We start from the raw sequence: 22,783 nt of genomic DNA, 5'->3' as shown, positions 1-22,783 counted from the left end.
ATTCCATCCTAAAGGAGCAGAATACACATTCTCTTTTCAAGTGCACACAGAAAATTCTCCAGAATAGATCATATACTAGGTCACTAATCAGACCTCAAAAAATGCAAAAAGATTGAAATCATAACATACACCTTTCTGATAATAACACTAAGAAGCTGGAAGTCAACCACAAGAAAAATATTTGGGAAGACCACAAATGTATGGAAGTTAAACAACATCCTAGTGAACAATGAATTGGTCAAACATAAAATCATGGAAGAAATGAAAAAATATATATATATATATGAATGAAAATGAAAATACAATGGTCCAAATCCTTTGGGATACAGCAAAGGCAGTCCTAAGGGGGAAATACATAGCCATCCAAGCCTCACTCAAAAGAATAGAAAAATCTAAAATGCAGTTTTTATATTCTCACCTCAAGAAGCTGGAACAGCAACAGAGGGACAGGCCTAATCCACGCACGAGGAAGCAGTTGACCAAAATTAGAGCTGAAATCAATGAATTAGAAACCAGGAGTACAGTAGAGCAGATCAACAGGACTAGAAGCTGGTTCTTTGAGAGAATTAATAAAATTGACAGACCTCTGGCAAGACTTATCCAAAAGAATAGAGAAAGGACCCAAATTAATAAAATTATGAATGAAAAAGGAGAGGTCACAACCAACACCAATGAAATTGGAAGGATTATTAGAAACATTAATCAACAGCTTTATGCCAATAAACTAAGCAATCTGGAAGAGATGGAAGCATTCCTGGAAACCCATAAACTACGAAGACTGAAACAGGAAGAAATTGATTTTTTAAACAGGCCAATTAATTATGAAGAGGTTGAAACAGTGATGAAAAACCTTCCAAAAAACAAAACGCCAGGCCCAAATGGTTTTCCCAGGATTCTACCAAACATTCAAAGAAGAAATAATACCTATTCTCCTAAAGCTATTTCAAAAATTAGAAACAGAAGGAAAGCTACCAAACTCATTCTATGAGGCTAATATTACCTTGATCCCCAAACCAGGCAAAGACCCCAACAAAAAGAATTACAGACTGATTTCCCTAATGAATATGGACGCCAAAATCCTCAAAAAGATCCTGGCAAATAGAAACCAACTGTACATTAAAAGGATTATCCATCATGACCAAGTGGGATTAATCCCTGGGATGCAGGGGTGGTACAACATTCGCAAATCTATCAGTGTCTTAGATTTTATTCAGAAACAAAAATTCAGAAATCATATGATTCTCTCAATAGATGCAGAAAAAGCATTTGACAAAATACAGCATCCTTTTCCGATTAAAACCCTTCAGAGTGTAGGAATAGAGGGTTCATTTCTCCAGCTGCTAAAAGCCATCTATGAAAAGCCTACAGCAAATATTATTCTCAAAGGGGAAAACCTGGAAGCCTTTCCCTTAAGATCAGGAACATGACAAGGATGCCCACTCTCGCCACTGTTATTCAACATAGTACTAGAAGTCCTTGCAACAGCAATCAGACCACAAAAAGGGATAAAAGGTATCCAAATTGGCAAAGAAGAAGTCAAACTGTCTCTCTTCGCAGATGACATGATACTCTATATGGAAAACCCAAAAGAATCCACTCCCCAACCATTAGAAGTTATAGAGCCATTCAGTAATGTGGCGGGATACAAAATCAATGCTCAGAAATCAGTTGCATTTCTATACACGAATAATGAGACTGAAGAAAGAGAAATTAGGGAATCCATCCCATCTACAATAGCACCAAAAACCATACGTTACATTGGAATTAACTTAACTGGAGACGTAAAGACCTATATTCTAGAAACTATAAATCACTCTTGAAAGACATTGAGGAAGACACAAAAAGATGGAAAAATATTCCATGATCATGGATCGGAAGAATTAACATAGTTAAAATGTCCATGCTACCCAGAGCAATCTACACTTTCAATGCTATCCCAATCAAAATACCAAGGACATTTTTTCAAGGAACTGGAACAAATAGTCCTTAAATTTGTGTGGAACCGGGAAAGGCCCCAAATTGCCAAGGAACTGTTGAAAAGGAAAAACAAATCTGTGGGCATCACAATGCCAGATTTCGAGCTATACTACAAAGCTGTGATCACAAAGACAGCATGGTACTGGCACAAAAACATACACATAGACCAATGGAACAGAATAGAGAACCCAGAAATGGATCCGCGGCTGTTGGGCAACTAATCTTTGATAAAGCAGGAAAAAACATCCAGTGGAAAAAAGACAGTCTCTTCAATAAATGGTGCTGGGAAAATTGGTCAGCTACATGCAAAAGAATGAAACTTGACCACTCTCTCAAAACCTACACAAAAATAAACTCCAAATGGATGAAAGACCTCGATGTGAGACAGGAATCCATCAAAATCTTAGAGGAGAGCATAGGCAGCAACCTCTACAACATGGGCCACAGCAAATTTTTCATGACGCATCTCCAAAGGCAAGAGAAACAAAAGATAAAATGAACATGTGGGACTTCATCAAGATAAAAAGCTTCTGCACAGCCAAGGAAACAATCAAAAAAACTAAGAGGCAGCCCACGGAATGGGAGAATATATTTGCAAATGATGCTACAGATAAAAACTGGTATCCAAAATCTACAAAGAACTCTGAAACTCAATACACTAGAAACAAATAAACAAATCATAAAATGGGCAGAAGATATGACCAGACACTTTTCCATAATGACATACTAATGACTAACAGACACATGAAAAAAATTTCAAAATCATTAGCCATCAGGGAAATTAAAATCAAAACCACACTAAGATACCATCTTATGCCAGTTAGAATGGCAAAAATCAACAAGGCAGGAAACAGCAATTGCTGGAGAGGATGTGGAGAAAGGGGATCCCTCTTACATTGTTGGTGGGAGTGCAGGTTGGTGCAGCCACTCTGGAAAACAGTGTGGAGGTCCCTTAAAAAGTTAAAAATTGAGCTACCCTGTGACCCAGCCATTGCACTACTGGGTATTTACCCCAAAGATACAGACGTAGTGAAGAGAAGGGCCATATACACCCCAATCTTCATAGCAGCATTATCCACAATAGCTAAATTGTGGAAGGAATCAAGATGCCCTTCAACAGATGACTGGATTAAGAAGCTGTGGTCCATATATAGAATGGAATATTACTCAGCTATCAGAAAGAATGAGTTCTCAACATTTGCTGCAACATGGACGGCACTGGAGGAGATAATGCTAAGTGAAATAAGTCAAGCAGAGAAAGACAATTATCATATGATTTCTCTCATCTAGGGGACATAAGAACTAGGAAGATCAGTAGGGGAAGAAAGGGATAAAGAAAAGGGGGTAATCAGAAGGGGGAGTGAAGCATGGGAGACTATGGACTCTGAGAAACAAACTGAGGGCTTCAGAGGGGAGGGGGTGGGGGAATGGGATAGACTGGTGATGGGTAGTAAGGAGGGCACATATTGCATGGTGCACTGGGTGTTATATGCAACAATGAATCATTGAACCTTGCATCAGTAACCAGGGATGTACTGTATGGTGACTAACATAATGTAATAAAAAAAACATTAAAAAAATAAAAATAAAAATAAATCTTTTAAAAAAAAAGAAAGAAAAGCAAGTTTTTAGGGGCACCTGTGTGGCTCAGTCCATTAAGTGTCTGCCTTTGGTTCAGGTCATGATCCCAGGGTTCTGGAATCTAGTCCAGCATCTATGCTTCCTGTTGAGGTGGGGAGCCTGCTTTTCTGTCTCCCTCTACTGTTCCCCCTGCTTGTGCTTTCTCTCATTCTTTCTCTTGCTCTCTTAAATAAAATCTTAAGAAAAAAAAAGAAAGAAAAGCAAGATTTTAAATGAAGGACTATAACAAGTGATGAAGAAGGGCAGTGCATCATAATAAAGGGGACTATCCGGGAGGAAGATCTCACAATTGTAAATAGTTATGCACACAACATTAGTAACAAGCATAAAAAAACCTCACTGATAATAATAATAAAATAATAGTAGGGGACTTAAACACCTCACTTTCATCAATGGACAAGTCATCTAGGCAGAAAATCAACAAGGAAACAATGGCTTTGCATGACACACTGGATCAGATGGGCTTAACAGCTATATTCAGAACATTTCATCCTAAGCAACATGACACACATTCTTTTCAAGTCACGTGGAATCCAACATAGATCACATATTAGGTCACAAATCAGGAATCAAAAAGTGTAAAAAGATTAAGATTATATCATGCATATTTTCTGACCACAATGCTCTGAATCTTGAAGTCAACTACAAGAAAATATTTGGAAAAAAAAAAAGAATCACATGGAGGATAAAGAACATGTTACAACACAATGAACGGCTCACCAGGATATTAAAGATGAAATTAAAAAAAATACATGGAAACAAGTGGAAATGAAAAGATGAGAGTCCAAAATCTTTGGAAATTCAGCAAAAGTGATCATAAAAAGAGAATATATAGCAGTACAGCCAACCTCAAGAAGCAAGAAAAATCTCAAAAACACAAACTAACCTTACATTTAAGTGAGCTAGAATAGGAAAGAGCATTGAAGCCTAAGGCCAGAAGAAAAAAGGAAATAATAAAGATTAGAACAGAAATAAATGATATAGAAACAAACACACACACACACACAAGAAAAAACAAAACAAAACCCAGTAGAACAGATCAATGAAACCAAGAGCTGGTTCTTTGTAACAGTTAATAGCATTGTTAATGCTTAGCCAGACTTATCTGGCTAAAAAAGAGAAAAGAGAAAGGATCCAAATAAAGAAAATCATGAATGAGAGAGGAGAGATCACAGCCAACATCTCAGAAATACAATTATCACAAAATATTATGAAAAATTATGTGCCAACAAATTGGGCAATCTGGTAGACATGGTTAAATTCCTGGAAACAGATAAACTACCATAACTGAAACAAAGCAAAATATGAAATTTGAACACAGAGATAACAAGCAAAGCATTTGAGTCAATATTCAAAAATTTCCCCCCAAATAAAAGTCCAGGGCTAGATGGCTTCCCAGGGGAAATCTACCAGTCTTTTCAAGAAGAAGTAATACCTATTTTTCTTAAACTGCTCCAAAAAGTAGAAATGGAAGTAAAACTTCCAAACATATTCTACAAGGTCAGCATTATTTTGATTCCAAAACCAAAGACCCCACTAAAATGGAGAACTAAGCCCAATATCCCTAATGAACATGGATGCAAAAATTCTGAACAAAATAATAGCAAATACAGTACATTAAAAACATCATTCAATATGATCCATTGGGATTTATACCTGGGCTGCAGTGGTGGTTCAATATTTGCAAATCGATCAACATGCTACACCACAGTAATAAAAGAGAAGGTAAGAACCACATAATCCTTTCAAGACATTCAGAACAAGCATTTGATAAAATACAGCATTCATTCTTGGGAAACACCCTCCACAAAGTATGGTTAGATGGAACATACCTCAACATCATAAAAGCTGTATACAAAAGACCAACAGCTGATATAATCCTCAATGAGGAAAAACTGAAAGCTTTTCTTCAATGCTCAGGAATACTACAGGGAAGCCCACTCTTATCATTTTTAATTAACATAGTACGGGTCTTACCACAATAATCAGAAAACAAAAAGATATAAAAGGCATCCACATATACAAGATAGAAGTCAAACTTTCAGTATTCACATATGACAAGATACTCTATGTAGAAAACCCAAAAACTCCACCAACAAATTGTTAGAACTGATACACAAATTTAGTAAATTCATAAGATACAAAATTAATGTACAGAATCTGTTACATTTGTATACACCAATAATGAAGTAGCAGAAAGAGGAATCAAGGAAACAATCGTATTTAGAATTGCACCAAAAACCATAAGACACAGGAATAAATCTATCCAAAGATGTAAAAGATCAATACTCTGAAGGTTTTGAACACTTATGAAAAAATTGAAGAGGACACAAAGAAATGGAAAAATCATTCCATACTCATGTTTTTCAAAAACAAATATTTTTAAAATGTCTGTACTATCCAAAGAAAACTATTCATTTAATGCAATTTCTATCAAAATACCACTAGCAGTTTTCACAGAGCTAGAATAGACAATCCTAAAATGTGTATGGAACCACAAAAGACATCCGATAGCCAAAGAAGTCTTGAAAAAGAAAAGCAAAACTGAAGTTATCACGATTCTGGACTTCAAGCTATATTTCAAAGCTGTAGTCATCAAGGCAGTATGGTACTGGAACAAAAACAGACACATGGATCTATGGAAAAGAACGGAAATCCCAGAAATGTACCCAAAACTATATGGTCAGCTAAACATCAATAAAGGAAGAAAGAATATCCAATGGTAAAAAGACAGTCTCTACCACAAATGGGGTTGGGAAAACTGGGCAACGACATTAAGGAGACTGGAACTGGATGACGTTTTTACACAATACACAAATATAAATTCAAATTGGATGAAAGACCTAAATGAGAGAGAGGAAACCTTCAAACTCCAGGAGGAGAAATCAGGCAGCAAACTCATTGACCTGGGCAAAAACAACCTTCTTTTTTTTTTCTCTATTGATACACAAAAGTGTGTGTGTGTGTGTGTGTTTTTAAATTTATTCTGATATGTTAGTGACCATACAGTAGTACATCATTAGTTTTTGATGTAGTGTTCCACAATTCATTGTTTTTGTATAACACCCAGTGCTCCATGCAATACATGCCCTACTAAATACCCTTCACTGAGCTAGCCCATCCCCCCACTCCTCTCCCCTCCAAAACCCTCAAATTGTTTCCCAGAGTCTATGGTCTCTTGTGGTTCATTTTCCCCTCTGGTTACCCCCCCCCCTTAATTTGTCCCTTCCTTCTTCTACCGATCTCTCTGCTATTCCTATGGTCCACAAATGAGAGAAACCATATGATAATTGTCTTTCTCTGCTTGATTTATTTCATTTAACATAATCTCCTCCAGTCCCATCCATGTTGATGCAAATGTTGGGTAATCTTTCTGATGGCTGAGTAATATTCCATTGTATATATAGACCACATCTTCTTTATCTATTCGTCTGTTGATGGGCATCTCAGCTCCTTCCACAGTTTAGCTATTGTGGACAATGCTGCTATGAACATTGGGGTGCATATGGCCCTTCTCTTCACTACTTCTGTATCTTTTGGGTAAATACCTAGTAGTGCAATTGCTGGATCAAAGGGTAGCTCTATTTTTTAACTTTTTGAGGGACCTCCACAATGTTTTCCAAAGTGGCTGTACCAACTTGCATTCCCACCAACAGTGGAAGACGGATCCCCTTTCTCCACAACCTCTCCAACATTTGTTGTTTCCTGAATTGTCAATTTTTTGCCATTCTAACTGGTGTAAGGTGGTATCTCAAGGTGGTTTTGTTTCAAATTTCTCTGATAGCTAATGATGTTGAACATTTTTTTCATGTGGCTCTTAGCCATTTGTGTGTCTTCATTGGAAAAGCGTCTGTTCATATCTTCTGCCATTTTTTATTATTTGATTATTTGTTTTTTGGGTATTGAGCTTGAGATGCTCTTCATAGATCTTGGACTTCTTATTGGACATGTCTCATAAGCAAGGGAAACAAAAAAATTGAACTACTGGGACTTCCACAAGATAAAAAGCTTCTGCACAGTGAAAGAAACAATCAACAAAACTAAAGGCAACCTATAGAATGGGAGAAGATATTAGCAAATGGCATATCTGATAAAGGGTTAGTATCCAAAGTCTATAAAGAACTTATCAAATTCAACACCCAATGAAACAAACAATCAAGTTTAAAAAAATGGGCAGAGGACATGAATAGACCTTTTCCCAATGAAGACATACAGATGGCTAACAGACATATGAAAATATTCTCAGCATCTCTCATCATCAGTGTATACAAATCAAAAGTACAATGAGGTATCACCGCACATGAGTCAGTGTGGCTGAAATTAACAGCATGGGACACAAGGTGTTGGAGAGGATGCTGAGAAAGGGGAATCTTCTCACAGTGTTGGTGGGAATGCAAACTGGTGCAGCCACTCTGAAAAACAGTATGGAGGTTCCTCAAAAAGTTAAAAAAAAGAGCTACCCTATGATCTAGCAGATGCACTACTAGGTATTTCCCCAAAGGATGCAAAAATACTGATTTGAAAGGATGCATACACCATGATGTTTACAGCAGCATTGCCAACAATAGTCAAATTAAGGTAAGAACTTAAATGTCCATTGACTGATGAATGGATAAAGAAGATGTGATGTATATGAATATACATATGTATATATACATATGCATGTGTATAATGGAATATATATATATATATACACATATATACATATATATATATATATATATATATATGAATAAAAAAACTCATAGAAATGGCTGAAATGTTGCCATTTACAAGGACTTGGATAGAGCTAGAGAATATTATGCTAAGCAAAACAAGTGAATCACAGAAAGACAAATACCATATGATTTCACTCATATGTGGAATTGAAGAAAATAAATACATGAACATAGGGCAAATAAAAAATAAAAGGCAAACCATAAAGCAGACTCTTAACTACAGAGAACAAATTGAAGGTCACTGGATGGGGACAGGCGGATGAGTTAAGTGGGTGATGGGTATTAAGGAGCTCCCTTGTGATGAGCACTGACTTGTATGTATGCAAGGACCACACATTTCTACACCTGAAACTATACATACATACATACATACATGCATACATACATACATACATACATACATATATAAGTAATGTATGTAGTTGTATAATATTGTGAAAGTTCCAATGAAAAGTTAGGACACTATTTAATATTGGAGAAATGATTGTAATAAAGATGAGCACTGTTACAGGATTGGGAAATATCTGAGGACTAATGAATGCACTCCTATAAAATTGAAAATCTGATGAGGAATGCACCCTGCAATCTATTATTTCCTCCTTCTACAGCAGGTCAGTTGATATCACAGAATTAAACCATATGAAGGTTTTTGTTAAAGAAGTTGTTGAACAAGTACATTAAGACTGTTTCTCTCCTTTTCTGTGCAGAAGCTTTTATCTTGATTAAGTCCCAATACTTCATTTTCACTTTTGTTTCCCTTGCCTCTAGAGATGTGTCTAGCAAGAAGTTGCTGTGACCAAGTCAAAGAGGTGGCTGCCTCTGTTCTTTTTTAGGGTTTTGATGGTTTCCTGTCTCACATGTAGGACTTTTATTCATTTGATTTTATTTTTTGTACGTTGCAAGAACGTGGTCCAGTTTCATTCTTTTGCATGTTGTTGTCCAGTTTTCCCAACACTTTTTATTAGACAGTCTTTTTTCCATTGCATATTCTTTCCTGCTTTGTTGAAGATTAGGTGACCATACAGTTGTGGGTCCACGTCTGGGTTTTCTATCCTGTTCTATTGATCTTGTGTTTGTGTTTTGTGTTTGTTTGTTTGTGTTTCAAGCACCATACTGTTTTGAAATATAGCTTGAGATCTGGAAGTGTGATGCCTCCAGTTTTGATTTCTTTTTCAGGACTGCTTTGGCTATTTGGGGTCTTTTGTGGTTCCACACAAACTATAGGATTATTTGTCCTAGCTATGCGGTAGCATTTTGATAGGGATTGCTTTAAATGAGTAGATTGCTTTAGGTAGTACAGACATTTTAACAATGTTTGTTCTTCCCATCCATGACCATAGCATGGCTTTCTATTTTTTGTGTCTTCCTCAATTTCTCTCATAAATGTTCTATAGTTTTCAGACTACAGAAGTTTTGCCTCTTTGGTTAGGTTTACTCCTATACATCTTATTATATTTGGTGCAATGGCAAATGGGATAGATCCTAATTTCTTTTCATCCTGCTTTGTTACTGGATTATACAAATGCAACATAATTTCTGTAAATTGATTTTATACCTTGTGCTTTTGCTGAATTCATATATTAGTTGTAGCAATTTGTTGGTGAAGTCTTTTAGGTTTTCTTTTTTTTTTTAAGATTTTATTTGTTCATTTGAGAGAGAGTGAGAGACAGAGCATGAGGGGAGGGGAGGACCAGAGGGAAAGGGAGAAGCAGACTCCCTGCAGGAAGCCCAATGCAGGGCTCAATCCCAGGACCCCAAGATCATGACCTGAACTGAAGGCAGATAATTAACAGACTGAGCCACCCAGGCACCCCTCTTTTAGGTTTTCCACATACTGTATTGTGTCATCTAAAAATAGTGAATATTTGACTTCTTCCTTGCCTTTTATCCCTTTTTGTTGTCTGATTGCTAAGGCTAAGACTTCTAGCAGTACATTAAATAGTAATGGCGAAAGTGTGGACATCCTTGTCTTGTTCTTGACTATAGGGGAAAGGCTCTCAGTTTTTCCCTATTGAGGATGATAGTAGCAGTAGGTCTTTCATATATGGCCTTTATGATGTTGAAATGCATTCCATTTATCCCTACTTTTTTTAGATTTTCTATCAAGAATGGCTACTATATTTTCCCTCTAAATCTACTTCATGGAAGGTTTTTAACAGCAATGGATGCTGTACTTTGTCAAATGCTTTTTCTGCATCTTTCGAAAGGATCATATGGTTCTTATCTTTCCTTTATTGTTGTGGTGTATAATGATTTGTAATATTGAAGGAGCCCTCCAGCCCAGGAATAAATCCCACTTGATCGTGCTGAATAATTATTTTAATATACTGTTGAATTTGATTCCCTAGTATCTTTTTGAGAATTTTTGCATCCATTTTCACCAGGGATATTGGCCTGTATTTCCCTTTTCTAGTGGTTCTTTGGTTTTGCAAGCAAGGTAATGCAGGCCTCATAGAATGTGTTTGGAAGATTTACTTCCATTTCTGTTTTTTTTTTTTTTTTTGGAATAGCACACTATAGTAAACCACCACCACCACCACACACACAAAAAAAAATCTATGGAGAGAGCCCAAATGTCCATCAATTGGTGAATGGATAAAGAAGAGATTATATGTATATATAGTGGACTATTAACCATCAAAAAGAATGAAGTCTTGCCATTTGCAAGGACATGGATGGGGCTAGAGTGTATATTGCTAAGCAAAAATAAGTCAGACAAAGAAAGACAATTGCCCTATGATTTCACTTATGTGCGGAATTTAAGAAATAAAACAGATGAACATTTGGGACAGGGGGATAGGAGAGAGGGAAATAAAGCATAAAGGACTCTTAAGGATAGAGAACAAATGGAAGTTGATGGAAGAAGGTGGGTTGGAAATGGGCTAAATGGATGATGGGTATTAAAGAGGGTACCTGTGATGAGCACTTCATGTTTTTGTTTTGTTTGCTTTGTTTAATTTTTTAATTTAAATTCAATTAGACACCACATAGAACATCATTAGTTTTTTTGTATAATTTTCAATGATTCATCAGTTGCATCTAACACCCAGTGCAAATCACATCACGTGCCCTCCTTAATACCCATCACCCAATTACACCATCCCTCCACCTGCCTCCCTTTCCGCAACCCTCAGTTTGTTTCCTGGAGTCAAGAGTCTCTCATGGTTTTTCTCCCTCTCTGATTTCTTCCTCTATGGTCCTTTGCACTATTCCTAATATTCCACATACAAGTGAAACCGTATTATAATTGTCTTTCTCATTTGACTTATTTCTCTTAGCATAATACCCTCCAGGTCCATCCATGTTGATGTTAATGGTAGGTATTCCATTGTATATGTGAACCACATCTTCTTTATCCATTCGTCTGTTGAAGGACATCTCAGCTTCTTCCACAGTTTGGCTTTTGTGGATATTGGTGCTATGAACATTGGGGTGCATGTGCCCCTTCTTTCCACTACATCTGTACCTTTGGGGTAAACACCCAGTAGTGCAATTTGAGCACTACATGTTGTAAGTGATGAATCACTGAATTCTACTCCTGAAACAAATACTTCACTGTATGTTAACTAACTAAATTTTAAATAAAAATTAAAAAATAAGTTTCTTTCACACAGTGTTTATTTTCTCAAACTCCCACCAAACTTATGTTTTATTAATCACACTTCCTAACATATACATAAGTTTATTTTTTCCCTTTATTTTACTTTGGAAGTTTATTTTTTTGCAATCATAAGCCATCATTGATTTTAATAGTTATTCACCAAATATTATGTATCATGTTATATAAACAACTCCTCCCAGCTTTTTTTTTCTTATATATCCCTTGTTAAGTTGCTTGTACAGGACAAAACACAGTCATTCATATGCAGTATCCTTAAAAGTATATCTTATGATTATACATCCATGGATTTTTTTTTTTTTACTCAGGAAATCTGGTTGAATTTATTGATCCATCAATAAACATTTATTATAAACCTATTTTATGCAAACCCTATGCTAGATGCAGCATAAACCATGGTGCTAGCTTTCAGGGCATTTATGAAATAATAGTAACTAACAAACTTTCAACTCACTATGTTAAGGCATTATGCCAGGTGAGGTTGTGGGTTGTATTTTTTTTCATGTTCCTGCATTCACTTATTATTATTATTATTATTATTATTATTATTATTATTATTATTGTTAGTCACCATACAGTACATCATTAGGTTTTGATGTAGTGTTCCATGATCTATTGTTTGCATATAACACCCAGTGCTCCATGCAATACGTATCCTCCTTAATACCCATCACTGCGCTAGCGCGTCCCCCCACTCCTCTCCCCTCCAAAACCCTCAGTTGTTTCCTGGAGTCCAGAGACTCTCTGGTTATTCCCCCCTCTCTTTCCCCCACCTTCATTTTTCCCTTCCTTCTCCTAATGTCTTCCCTGCTTTTCCTTATGTTCCACAAATAAGTGAAACTATATGATAATTGTCTTTCTCTGCTTGAATTATTTCACTTAGAATAATCTCCTCCAGTTCCATCCATGCTGATGCAAATGGGTAATCATCCTTTCTGATGGCTGAGTAATATTCCATTGTTTATATGGACCACATCCATGGATTTCTATGAAATAATACTTCAAATTCATTAGTATAACCCAATAAAAACAATCAGTGATTGAGTTTATGTCTCCCCTAAGCTGGAGGACACACAGCTGTAGCTTTGTAGTATTGCAGGATTATAGATTAACACATGTAATGATCCATCCAAATGTGTATGCATAAATATATGAATACAAATACGGCTTTTCTCCATATAGATCAGGAAAAGTGTTGTTCACATTATTTGAAATTATTGAATTTTAGCTTTACAATGTCTCTCGGGAAAATAAAGTTTCATACACTTATTGGAGTCTCCATGGAATAGAGTTACTAATGAGTTTTCAAAGCAAAATATTCACAATGAGAACAAACAAGTCTAATTTTTCTCACCCTGTCAGGTTCCCCCTGTGGGAGTCTGGGATGATTTTAAAACCTTATTATTCTCAGATATATCTTCTTCCATGTGAGTACTTTGGGATTGTCCTTTGGTAACTTGACAACAGCCTGACCTCACAAAAAATCTCCTCTCAGCAGTTCTGATTAAAACCCAGTCCTCAACTCTGGAACCTGATTCAAAAGGAAAAAATAAAGTAAAATAAAATAAAATGTGGGACATCCTTTAGCTTTTTCTTGCCCTATGAAATTGCCACTGTTAGGGGAGACATCCCAGCAAGCAAGGTAAGTAACGATAAAAAGGTGAATATCCTAGAAAAGGAAGCTGGGAATCTATATTTAGTATTTCCTAAGTTGTAGTAAGGACTTAGTTTTGAAGAGAAGATGCCTTTGACACATAGGAAGTATCTACGGATTTTTTGAGGGATGGATGCTAGGGAAAATTATGTGGTTGTGCAAGCCCGATGGATATATTCGAACATTTAGACAATTCATAAATTATAATAGTGATCAAATAATAAATGGAATCATACTAGGTTTTTCATCATGACTTCCATCCACTACTTGGTTTCACTCTACTCCATTAATTTCCTTAAGCCCACTCAAATGCCTCATGATTAAAGAATTTCTTTTCCATACCTTCCCTGATTCAAGCAATAAGTCATGATTCTCTCTACTCTTTTTCTCTCTCTCCTAGCCCCCAAAACTATAACATTCTTAAAGACATTCACATATTCAGTACTGTGACAGTGACACAATGAGAAATATGTAAGTTTCTTAAAGCAGTTATTAATAGCAAGATATACTCCACTGGAATTTCATTTTGTGTGAGTTGAAATTTTCCTTTTTTTTCAAATTTCAGTATAAATTAAAAAATATATAAATGCTCTCATATAAATTTAAATATTTGGCCAAATTGCTGTATTGTAATAGCATATTATCATAGCTATATATTTTATAGCAGTATGTTATTCTGTAAGATTGCATTTAATTCATGTTGATCAATTTCAAAACTAAAAGTCATGCTGGTAACTGATTGACATTAAATTACATATACTAACAAATTTTGGATAAATTTAAGTTTTGCAATATTGATTCCAAAACAAGGAATAGAATCCTTCTTTGAATTTATTCAGCTGACACAAACTCACTCTGAGCATTGGGCATATTTCCATAATTCAATTAAAAATGTTTAACACCTGGGGCGCCTGAGTGCACAGCAGTTAAGCGTTTGCCTTCGGGTGATCCCGGCGTTCTGGGATCGAGCCCCACATCAGGCTCCTCCGCTGTGAGCCTGCTTCTTCCTCTCCCACTCCCCCTGCTTGTGTTCCCTCTCTTGCTGGCTGTCTCTATCTCTGTCGAATAAATAAATAAAATCTTTAAAAAAATGTTTAACACCTAATAATGTTAAAATTATGCTAATAAGCTGCTAATTTTCATTCTAGTGATATTAATGCATAGAGAGTACGTTATTTTTTATTATTGCTTCTTTATCTTCTAGTACTTCCTATATTCCTGACATACTTCGCTTTTTTTTTCTGACATACTTTGAAAATCATGATACAATTTCACTTTTCTATTAAATTCATAGATTATTGTCTCTTCAATTAAAATTTACTATTAATTCTAAAATATCAACTTACCTTCTTTGCGTTTTGTGCTGGGAAATTTTTTTTCCTCTCTCCCAAACTCTAATTTGTCTGCTACTTGTTTTAGTATATCTTCCCTTCTTATTATTATTTTAAAAGTCTCCCGACATAGTTGCATCAATATTTTTTAAGTTTTTTTTATTAAGTTCCATTTTTGTGTTTCTTAGAAAATGAACACAATTAAATTTTAGTTTTTTTTAACATTTAAAGTTCAGTTAGTTAACATCCAGTATTACATTAGTTTCAGGTGTACAATATAGTGATTCAATACTTCCATACAATACATGGTGCTTATCACAGCAAGTGCACTCCTTAATCCCCATCACCTACTTAACCCCTCCCCCAATTACCTCCCCTGTGGTATCTGTTTGTTCTCTATAATTAAAAGTGGGCTTCTTGGTCTGCCTCTCTCTCTTTTTTCTCTTTCCTTGTTTATTCTTACTGACATATGTAAGTATACCACATTTTTAAAGAAAGGATAATAGCCATATGATCCTTTCAATAGATGTAGAAAAAAGCATTTGACAACAATGAATAATTAGATCAAAAATTGTTCCACAGAAAGAAACCTTATAAAAGGTTAATATTCTACTTGTTTTGTTTCCCTTGGGTATTTACACATTTTTCATTCATATAAACTCTTCTTCACAAAGTATTTACTAACTAAAATAAAATTTAAAGATTATATTAGTAAAGGTTTTGATTCTGTAGAGTTGACCACATTAGATATCTGAGTAAACTGGAAAGGATCTCAAATGAGTACTGTAAGTGATGTTTTCTGAAAGCAAAAATCAGTTACAAAATTGAAATTTTAATGTTTCCAATTCCATACATTTAATAATTAAAAAGACCTATTAGTTACATTGATCAAAATATTTTTTTAAAAATATTAATGATAAATATATAGAAAGAATATAAATAAAGTGTAATCACTGCCTTTTTATCATTTCAATAATGAAATAGAGATGTAGGGGTTTAAAAACCTGTGTTAGAGAAGATGACCTTTATTCATGCTAATTATTAAAAATACCAATTTTCATGTGGATGTTAATGACACTTACATGGACATTATAAGAAAAGCGAAAGCCAACCACATTTATCAAAAATGTTGCTTATTTTTGCTAGAAATAAAATGGTGCCCATCTTGATATAGCTTAGAATACTGGTCTTAGATATTAATACATGTTGCTTCTTTTGCTTCCTTGACAAAATTAAGATTTTCCACCCAGCATGCAGAGGGAGAACTGGACCATGGTGACAGAGATCACTCTTACAGGGATACCAACCACCAGAGCCCTTGGAGGCCTCCTGTGCTTGTTTTTTTTATTGGCCTATTTGGTGACAGTCCTTGGAAACACCCTCATCATTACCCTGATTCTCCTGGATTACAGGCTTCACTCACCCATGTATTTCTTCCTCAGCAATCTCTCTTTCAGTGAAGTATTAACTACCACCTGTGCTGTTCCGAAGATGCTGGCAGGCTTCCTGTCAGAGAGAAAGACCATTTCATTTGGTGGATGCTTCACCCAGTCCTATTTCTACTTCCTCTCCGGATGCACGGAGTTCATCATTTTTGCAGTCATGTCCTATGATCGCTATGTGGCCATTTGCAGTCCCCTTCAGTACCCTGTGATTATGACCAGCTCACTCTGTGTGCGTCTTGTTATCCTCTCATGGGTGGGTGGCTTTCTCCTCATTCTCCCATCCACTGTTCTTAAGGCTGGGCTTCCATACTGTGGCCCCAATGTGATCGATCACTTCTTCTGTGACAGTGCCCCTCTCCTCCACTTGGCCTGTACTGACATCCGTGTCATTGAACTCTTGGACTTCCTCAGCTCTCTTGTCCTGCTCCTCAGCTCCCTCTCCCTCACTGTGGTCTCCTATGTTTACATCATCTCCACCATTCTGAAGATACCCTCAGGACAAGGTCAACGCAAAGCCTTTGCCACTTGTGCCTCTCACTTCACTGTGGTCTCCATGGGCTACGGGATCTCCATTTTTGTCTATGTTCGGCCCTCCCAGAAGAGCAGCTTGCATCTTAACAAGATCCTCTTTATCCTGTCTAGTGTCATCACACCACTCCTGAACCCCTTCATCTTCAGTCTAAGGAATGAAACCATGAAAGATGCACTGAAGGACAACTTGGCCAAGGGCCAGAACTTCCTCAAGCAGATGAGGCCCAAGTAATAGTATCTTTGAATCATCCCAAACTTGAGTGTTTTTAGTTTTGCCAAGAATGAGTTCTGAAATTTATTCTATAAGTGGAAAAAATATATATTTATGTGTGTTTATTATGTATAATCATAATAACATAGTTAAACTGGGTTTATATACATCTTGTATTTCAAGATGATTGAATAAATAAGAAAAAAAAAGTATTTCGGTATTGGGAGTAGTGACACTTAATGTACTATATATAGTAGTCCATATGGTGGTGGCAGTACTTTTGCTTAAAAGTGTGGTGTAATTAAGGTAATAGTAGTGTTGTAATGAAGGCCTATATGTGTGTAATTACTTGATTAATTTCATATTCTCCAATTTCAGAAAAAATAAACTTTTCAGGTCTGTGGTCATGTAGGCAAGACACACTGGCACTCACAAGGTTATAAACAATTAAGGAGTTAATTCTGAATTTTTTAAAAATATTTGATTTATGTATTTGAGAGAGAGAGAGAGAGAGAGAGAGAGAGAGATCTACTATTTGAGTGAGGGGAGGGGCAGAGGCAGAGAGAGAAGTTCAAACAACCTCCATGTGAGCATGGGGCCTGACCCAAGCCTCAATCTCAGGACTTTATCTTAGGACCCTGAGATCATGATCTGGGCTGAAACTCAGAGTCAGATGCTCAACTGTCTGAGCCACCCAGGTACCCTAAATTCTGAGGTTTTTAAATGTCAACTGTCACCTAGTATTAACCAACTTTCCACACATTTTTATTTCTTTCTCTTTATGTTTATTATCCTCTTTTCTATACATTTACCTTTAATTGTTTGCATGTTTATGTCAGTTCAAACATTTTCTTCTGTATGAATAACTTATTTTCTTCCAGGCAGAAGGAAATCCCTCTCCAATGAAACTGACATGTATTTATCCTTAAAAATTCACTATGTCAGGGTGCCTGGGTGGCTCAGTTGGTGACTGTCTTCAGCTCAGGTCATGATCCTGGAGTCCCAGGATCAAGTTCTGCATCAGGCTCCCTGCTCAGCAGGGTGTGTGCTTCTCCCCTGACCCTTCCCCCCTCATGTTCCCTCTCTCTTAAATAAATAAATAAATAAATAAATAAATAAATAAATAAATAAAATCTTTAAAAAAAGAAATTCACTATCTCAGAGATGTAAAAGATAAATTAAATAGACCTCATCAATCTCTTGTCCCTTTTAAATTTGATTGCACTTTAGTAATTTGTTTATCTTTATCTTTCCCCCAAAATAATATTTATGTCAGGCAAAACATTTTCTTCTTACAAAATACTTAACATCAGAACGTGATAAGTATCCAAAAGAAAAATAACTGGTGCCTGGAATTTTTTTGCCATTTTTCAGCTCTTTCTTTTTCCTTTTCATAAAAAACAAACAAACAAACAAGCAAACAAACTTCTTCAGATTCCTGGTAGCCTAACTATTTCACTTGTAGGCAATAGGGTTAGATTCAGTTTCTGAATTTTATATTAGCATTGATCAATGAAGAGAGGTTGACTTCCTTCAAATTCGAAATATCCCAGGGATACAATTTGACTGCATGGCTTTAGCCATGTGACCTTTGCAGGATCCATCACACGTGGTCAGTATTTTCATCTCACAAGTATCTTTTTCAGAGGAATTGAGTTCCAGAAGGAAAAGAGTTTTACTCACGCCACATAAAATAGAAGAACACTAAAAAATACCTCTCAGTTGACTTTTTCTATCTTTCCTTACATACAGTTAAATTTTATGCTGATTTGTATAATGATACTATTACATAAACAACCATTTATTTTGTCTAATGCTTGCACAATAGATAGGATGAATATTTAATGTATTGCCAAATTTGCACTTCTTTTGAGAATACCAAGGCAATCTCTGGTTAGGTTGTCTCTGGGTCTGTGGCAGCGGCAGCCGCTGCAGTCCCAGTAGAGTGAGTCTGGGGTCCTAACCCAGGTTCAACCCTGGAACCCTGATACCTCCTCACACCTGCATTGTTTGCAAATGTTAGCTCTCTGCCTTTTTCTGTGAAAGGGAGTCTGCAAGGGGTCACTTATAGAGGGAGTACAAGGGTAGAGGAGTCTGCCAGGGGTGTGAGATTTACTGGTGTATTTGGAAGAAAAAGAGTTAGGATTTTGGAACACGGATCTATCTTAGAAAAATAGTAGGCTCCAAGATTTTCTCCAGGAAAACAAGAAGGGGTAATGAAAGAATGTCACCTTTCTTTGGCTGCTGTCTTGTGGGCCTTAAATCTCATTATTGTTTAATAACTACTGTTATGCCCATTATATAGAGAGGGAACTGAGGCTCAAGTGATTCCCTGAGATTACAGAAACATTTAAAAAATGTAGTTCCAAGTTGAACACAGCTCCTCATTCCAAATCCTGTTCTCTTTGCTCCTTTATAAAGTCTTTGGACATGACTATTTTGTGCTATTTATAGTTTCTGCACTTAATCACTTTCTTCTTAAGTATTGGTGAATTTTAAAAATAAATAAAGACTCAAGCCTGTCTTAACTGTGCTAAAAAAAAAAGTTTGTCACTGAGTTACATTGTTACTTAGTTTACATGAAGGCATTTGGAAAACAATAAATTATAGCTACTATTTTTTAATGAAGTGTCATATGTGATTATTCTAGTAAAGGACAGTTGCAAAGCAGGACTTTCTCATAAGTTTCTGGTCTTGTTGTCAACTCTCAGTGAGGTAATACAAAACCATTTCACTCCAAATGAGGACCACTGGATGATGACCTTGCTTAGTGCAGAAACATTGATATATCCTTCCCATCCACAACCTTAATTCAGATGTCTGATGTAAAGATTTACAAAACTCATAATATATAGAGGAGGAAATACTTCATCCTATTTAGTTAATGGAAAATGAAACACCATAGTGTGTTAACTCTTCCACAGTGTGCACCATTACCTGTGGTACAAGAAAAATAGGATCAAACATCAAAGAGAAATTCTCATAGCCATTTGATGACTAGTTTCCTGAAGGAAAAGTATTTATTTAGTCAATCAATCTTCATGTTCCCAATTTTAACTTCCTTGGAAATTTCCTCTCTTGTTCTGCCTTTAGTCAATATTTTTTTTTTAGAATGTCGCAAATATATTGGTCTGTTATAGCCTAACAGCTGGACCTGGACAATCTAGCACTTAAAAATTTGTCCCCTTACCCAGGAATAATGTTCCCTGCTCCTATATTTCATCAAAACCAAACTTAGCCAGAATCCTAGTTCATGTTCTGGTTGGATACATGTGATGGGGATTGATAATTTAGTTTGCTAACGTACAACATGAGATAGATTGTTGAATTACTATTCTCTTTGTATCTGGATCCTGAAATTTTGTTTCCTATCACCAGACCAAGGGTTGTACATAATACCTAAGTTCCAGTTTCTGGTACTAGGGCTTGACCTCTGGTAAAAGTTGGCATAGAGAGGTAGGGATGTTCTCTGTTGGTATGAGGTTTCTTTATTCTCAGGTCAGAAGCTTGATACATGCTTTCTAATGGGGATTTCTTGATTTAGTCATTTAGGTTATGCACAGTAATAGGTAAGGGTAAGAGGCAAATACAATTCTCCTAGATTTGTTTATAACCTTCAGGATCTCACAATTGTACATTAACTGTAAAGGTCCACTAGTAATTTAGGTGTTGGCTATGAATAATGATCTAAACCTAGCTGTAGGTAGAAAGGTCTTTAGTGATACACTGCATCTTAGACCTTCCGTCTTTATTCTCTTAGTTGTGATACCACTTTAAATAAGTGAAACTTTTTTTTTTTGCTCTTTCTGACTGAAGGGTACAAGATTTATTTAAAACCCTCTGATACACTAAAAAATTTCCTAAGAAATTTCTTAAAAGCTCCATACTCACTGCAAATATATGAGCAACAAGAAATGTGATGGGTATTAAGGAGGGCATGTATTGCATGGTGCACTGGGTGTTATACCCAAGTAATGAATTATGGAAATTTACATAGAAAACTATGGATGTGCTGTATGGCGGCTAACATAATATAATAATAAAAAAAGAAATATATTTATTGTTGCTCATATATACATATATTGATATCTATATATATCTTGATATCTATATCTATATATCTATCTCTATCTCTATCATCTCTATCTCTATCTATATATAACTTAACCAAGTGCTGGATACCTACATTATATGCTGCCAACTGCCCAGTCTGGAATAAAATAAATCCTCACTGTCCTATACTATACCATAAGTCTTATACATTGCCATAATGGTATAATAGTATATCATTATATTCCTAGTTCTGTACATGGATTTTTAAATCTGAATTCTGGATTAGCTTGGCTGCAAGTTACAAAAACCCAATTCTATGTAAGTCCAGTGAGGGAGATTTTGCTGGTATAGAGAATCCCTTGAAAGTTTCAACAAATAAACAAATGCAGTCCTCATGATGACAAGCATTTAAAAGCTGTCAGTCCTTTCACTTCAATCTCTTATAACTGCTTCTTTCTGTTTATTGACTCCTTTACTTCTGACATAAAGAAGTTTTACATCCACTAGGGAACTTCACATTAACCCATTTCATCAGGTACTGAACCTAATTTCTAGCTTACAGAGTCAGGGAAGGGATCTGACCTGCCTGGCTAGGGTGAGTTGACCCTCCTGCATAAGACACTTGTATGTAGAGTAGAGATATTGTATCATCATTTTTTATTGTATTAAATTACATATAGCGGGGCGCCTGGGTGGCGCAGTGGTTAAGCATCTGCCTTCGGCTCAGAGCGTGATCCCAGCATTCTGGGATCGAGCCCCACATCAGGCTTCTCCGCCAGGAGCCTGCTTCTTCCTCTCCCACTCCCCCTGCTTGTGTTCCCTCTCTCACTGGCTGTGTCTCTCTGTCAAATAAATAAGTAAAAACTTAAAAATAAATAAATAAATAAATAAATAAATAAATAAATAAATAAATTACATATAACATAATATTTACTTAATATTAACCATTTTATGTGTACAGTTTAGTGGTTTTAAGAACATTCATTTTTAGAATTATTTCTTTTAGAATAATTTAACTAATATAAGGAAGTAAGCTCATAGTAAGATAAATGCATAGACTTTTTCCTACATAGAGCAATTTGTAAAATGAAAGGAAAGCTAACTGCTGTTAGCAGTTATGCTGGGATAATAGGTACATAAGCTGAACTAGTGTAATGGTGATGGAAGAAAGGTTTACAGCTTTAGAACAATATGAGGCATAGTGCTTCTTACTCTCAATCTGTTTATAGAAAAAAACATAATACACATTGTCAGGTATAAAAACATATTTATTCCATTATCTATTTCTTTTTTTTAATAATATTTTTATTACATTATGTTAGTCACCATACAGTACATCCCTGGTTATGATGTCAAGTTCCATGATACATTAGTTGCATATAACACCCAGTGCACCATGCAATACGTGCCCTCCTTACTACCCATCACCAGCCTATCCCATTCCCCCACCCCCAACCCGAAGCCCTCAGTTTGTTTCCCAGAGTCCACAGTCTCTCATGCTTCATTCCCCTTCTGTTTACCACCCTTTCTTTATCCCTTTCTTCTCCTACCAATCTTCCTACTTCTTATGTTCATTAGATGAGTGAAAACATTGATAATTGTT

The 22,783-nt window shown here is 35.9% G+C and overlaps 1 protein-coding gene across 1 annotated transcript; it reads left to right on the top strand.

Annotated features, from left to right (window-relative positions):
• Nucleotides 1-16,212: 16,212 nt before the first annotated feature.
• LOC123780153 (olfactory receptor 6M1-like) lies at nt 16,213-17,148 on the top strand. The gene has a single exon (XM_045778940.2). It carries the CDS (start codon nt 16,213-16,215, stop codon nt 17,146-17,148), a length of 936 nt encoding a protein of 311 aa, XP_045634896.2.
• Nucleotides 17,149-22,783: the final 5,635 nt, after the last annotated feature.

Source organism: Ursus americanus, chromosome 5 (genome assembly GCF_024610735.1).
Source record: "Ursus americanus isolate L20-20 chromosome 5, mUrsAme1.1.p, whole genome shotgun sequence".
Classification (NCBI taxonomy): Eukaryota; Metazoa; Chordata; class Mammalia; order Carnivora; family Ursidae; genus Ursus; species Ursus americanus.
Note: the sequence above shows the minus strand (reverse complement) of the source record. Positions and strands in the feature narration are given on the sequence as shown.

Excerpts from the sequence above, each read along its gene's own strand:
- LOC123780153 (XM_045778940.2), top strand. The coding sequence starts at position 16,213 with ATGGTGACAGAGATCACTCTTACAGGGATACCAACCACCAGAGCCCTT.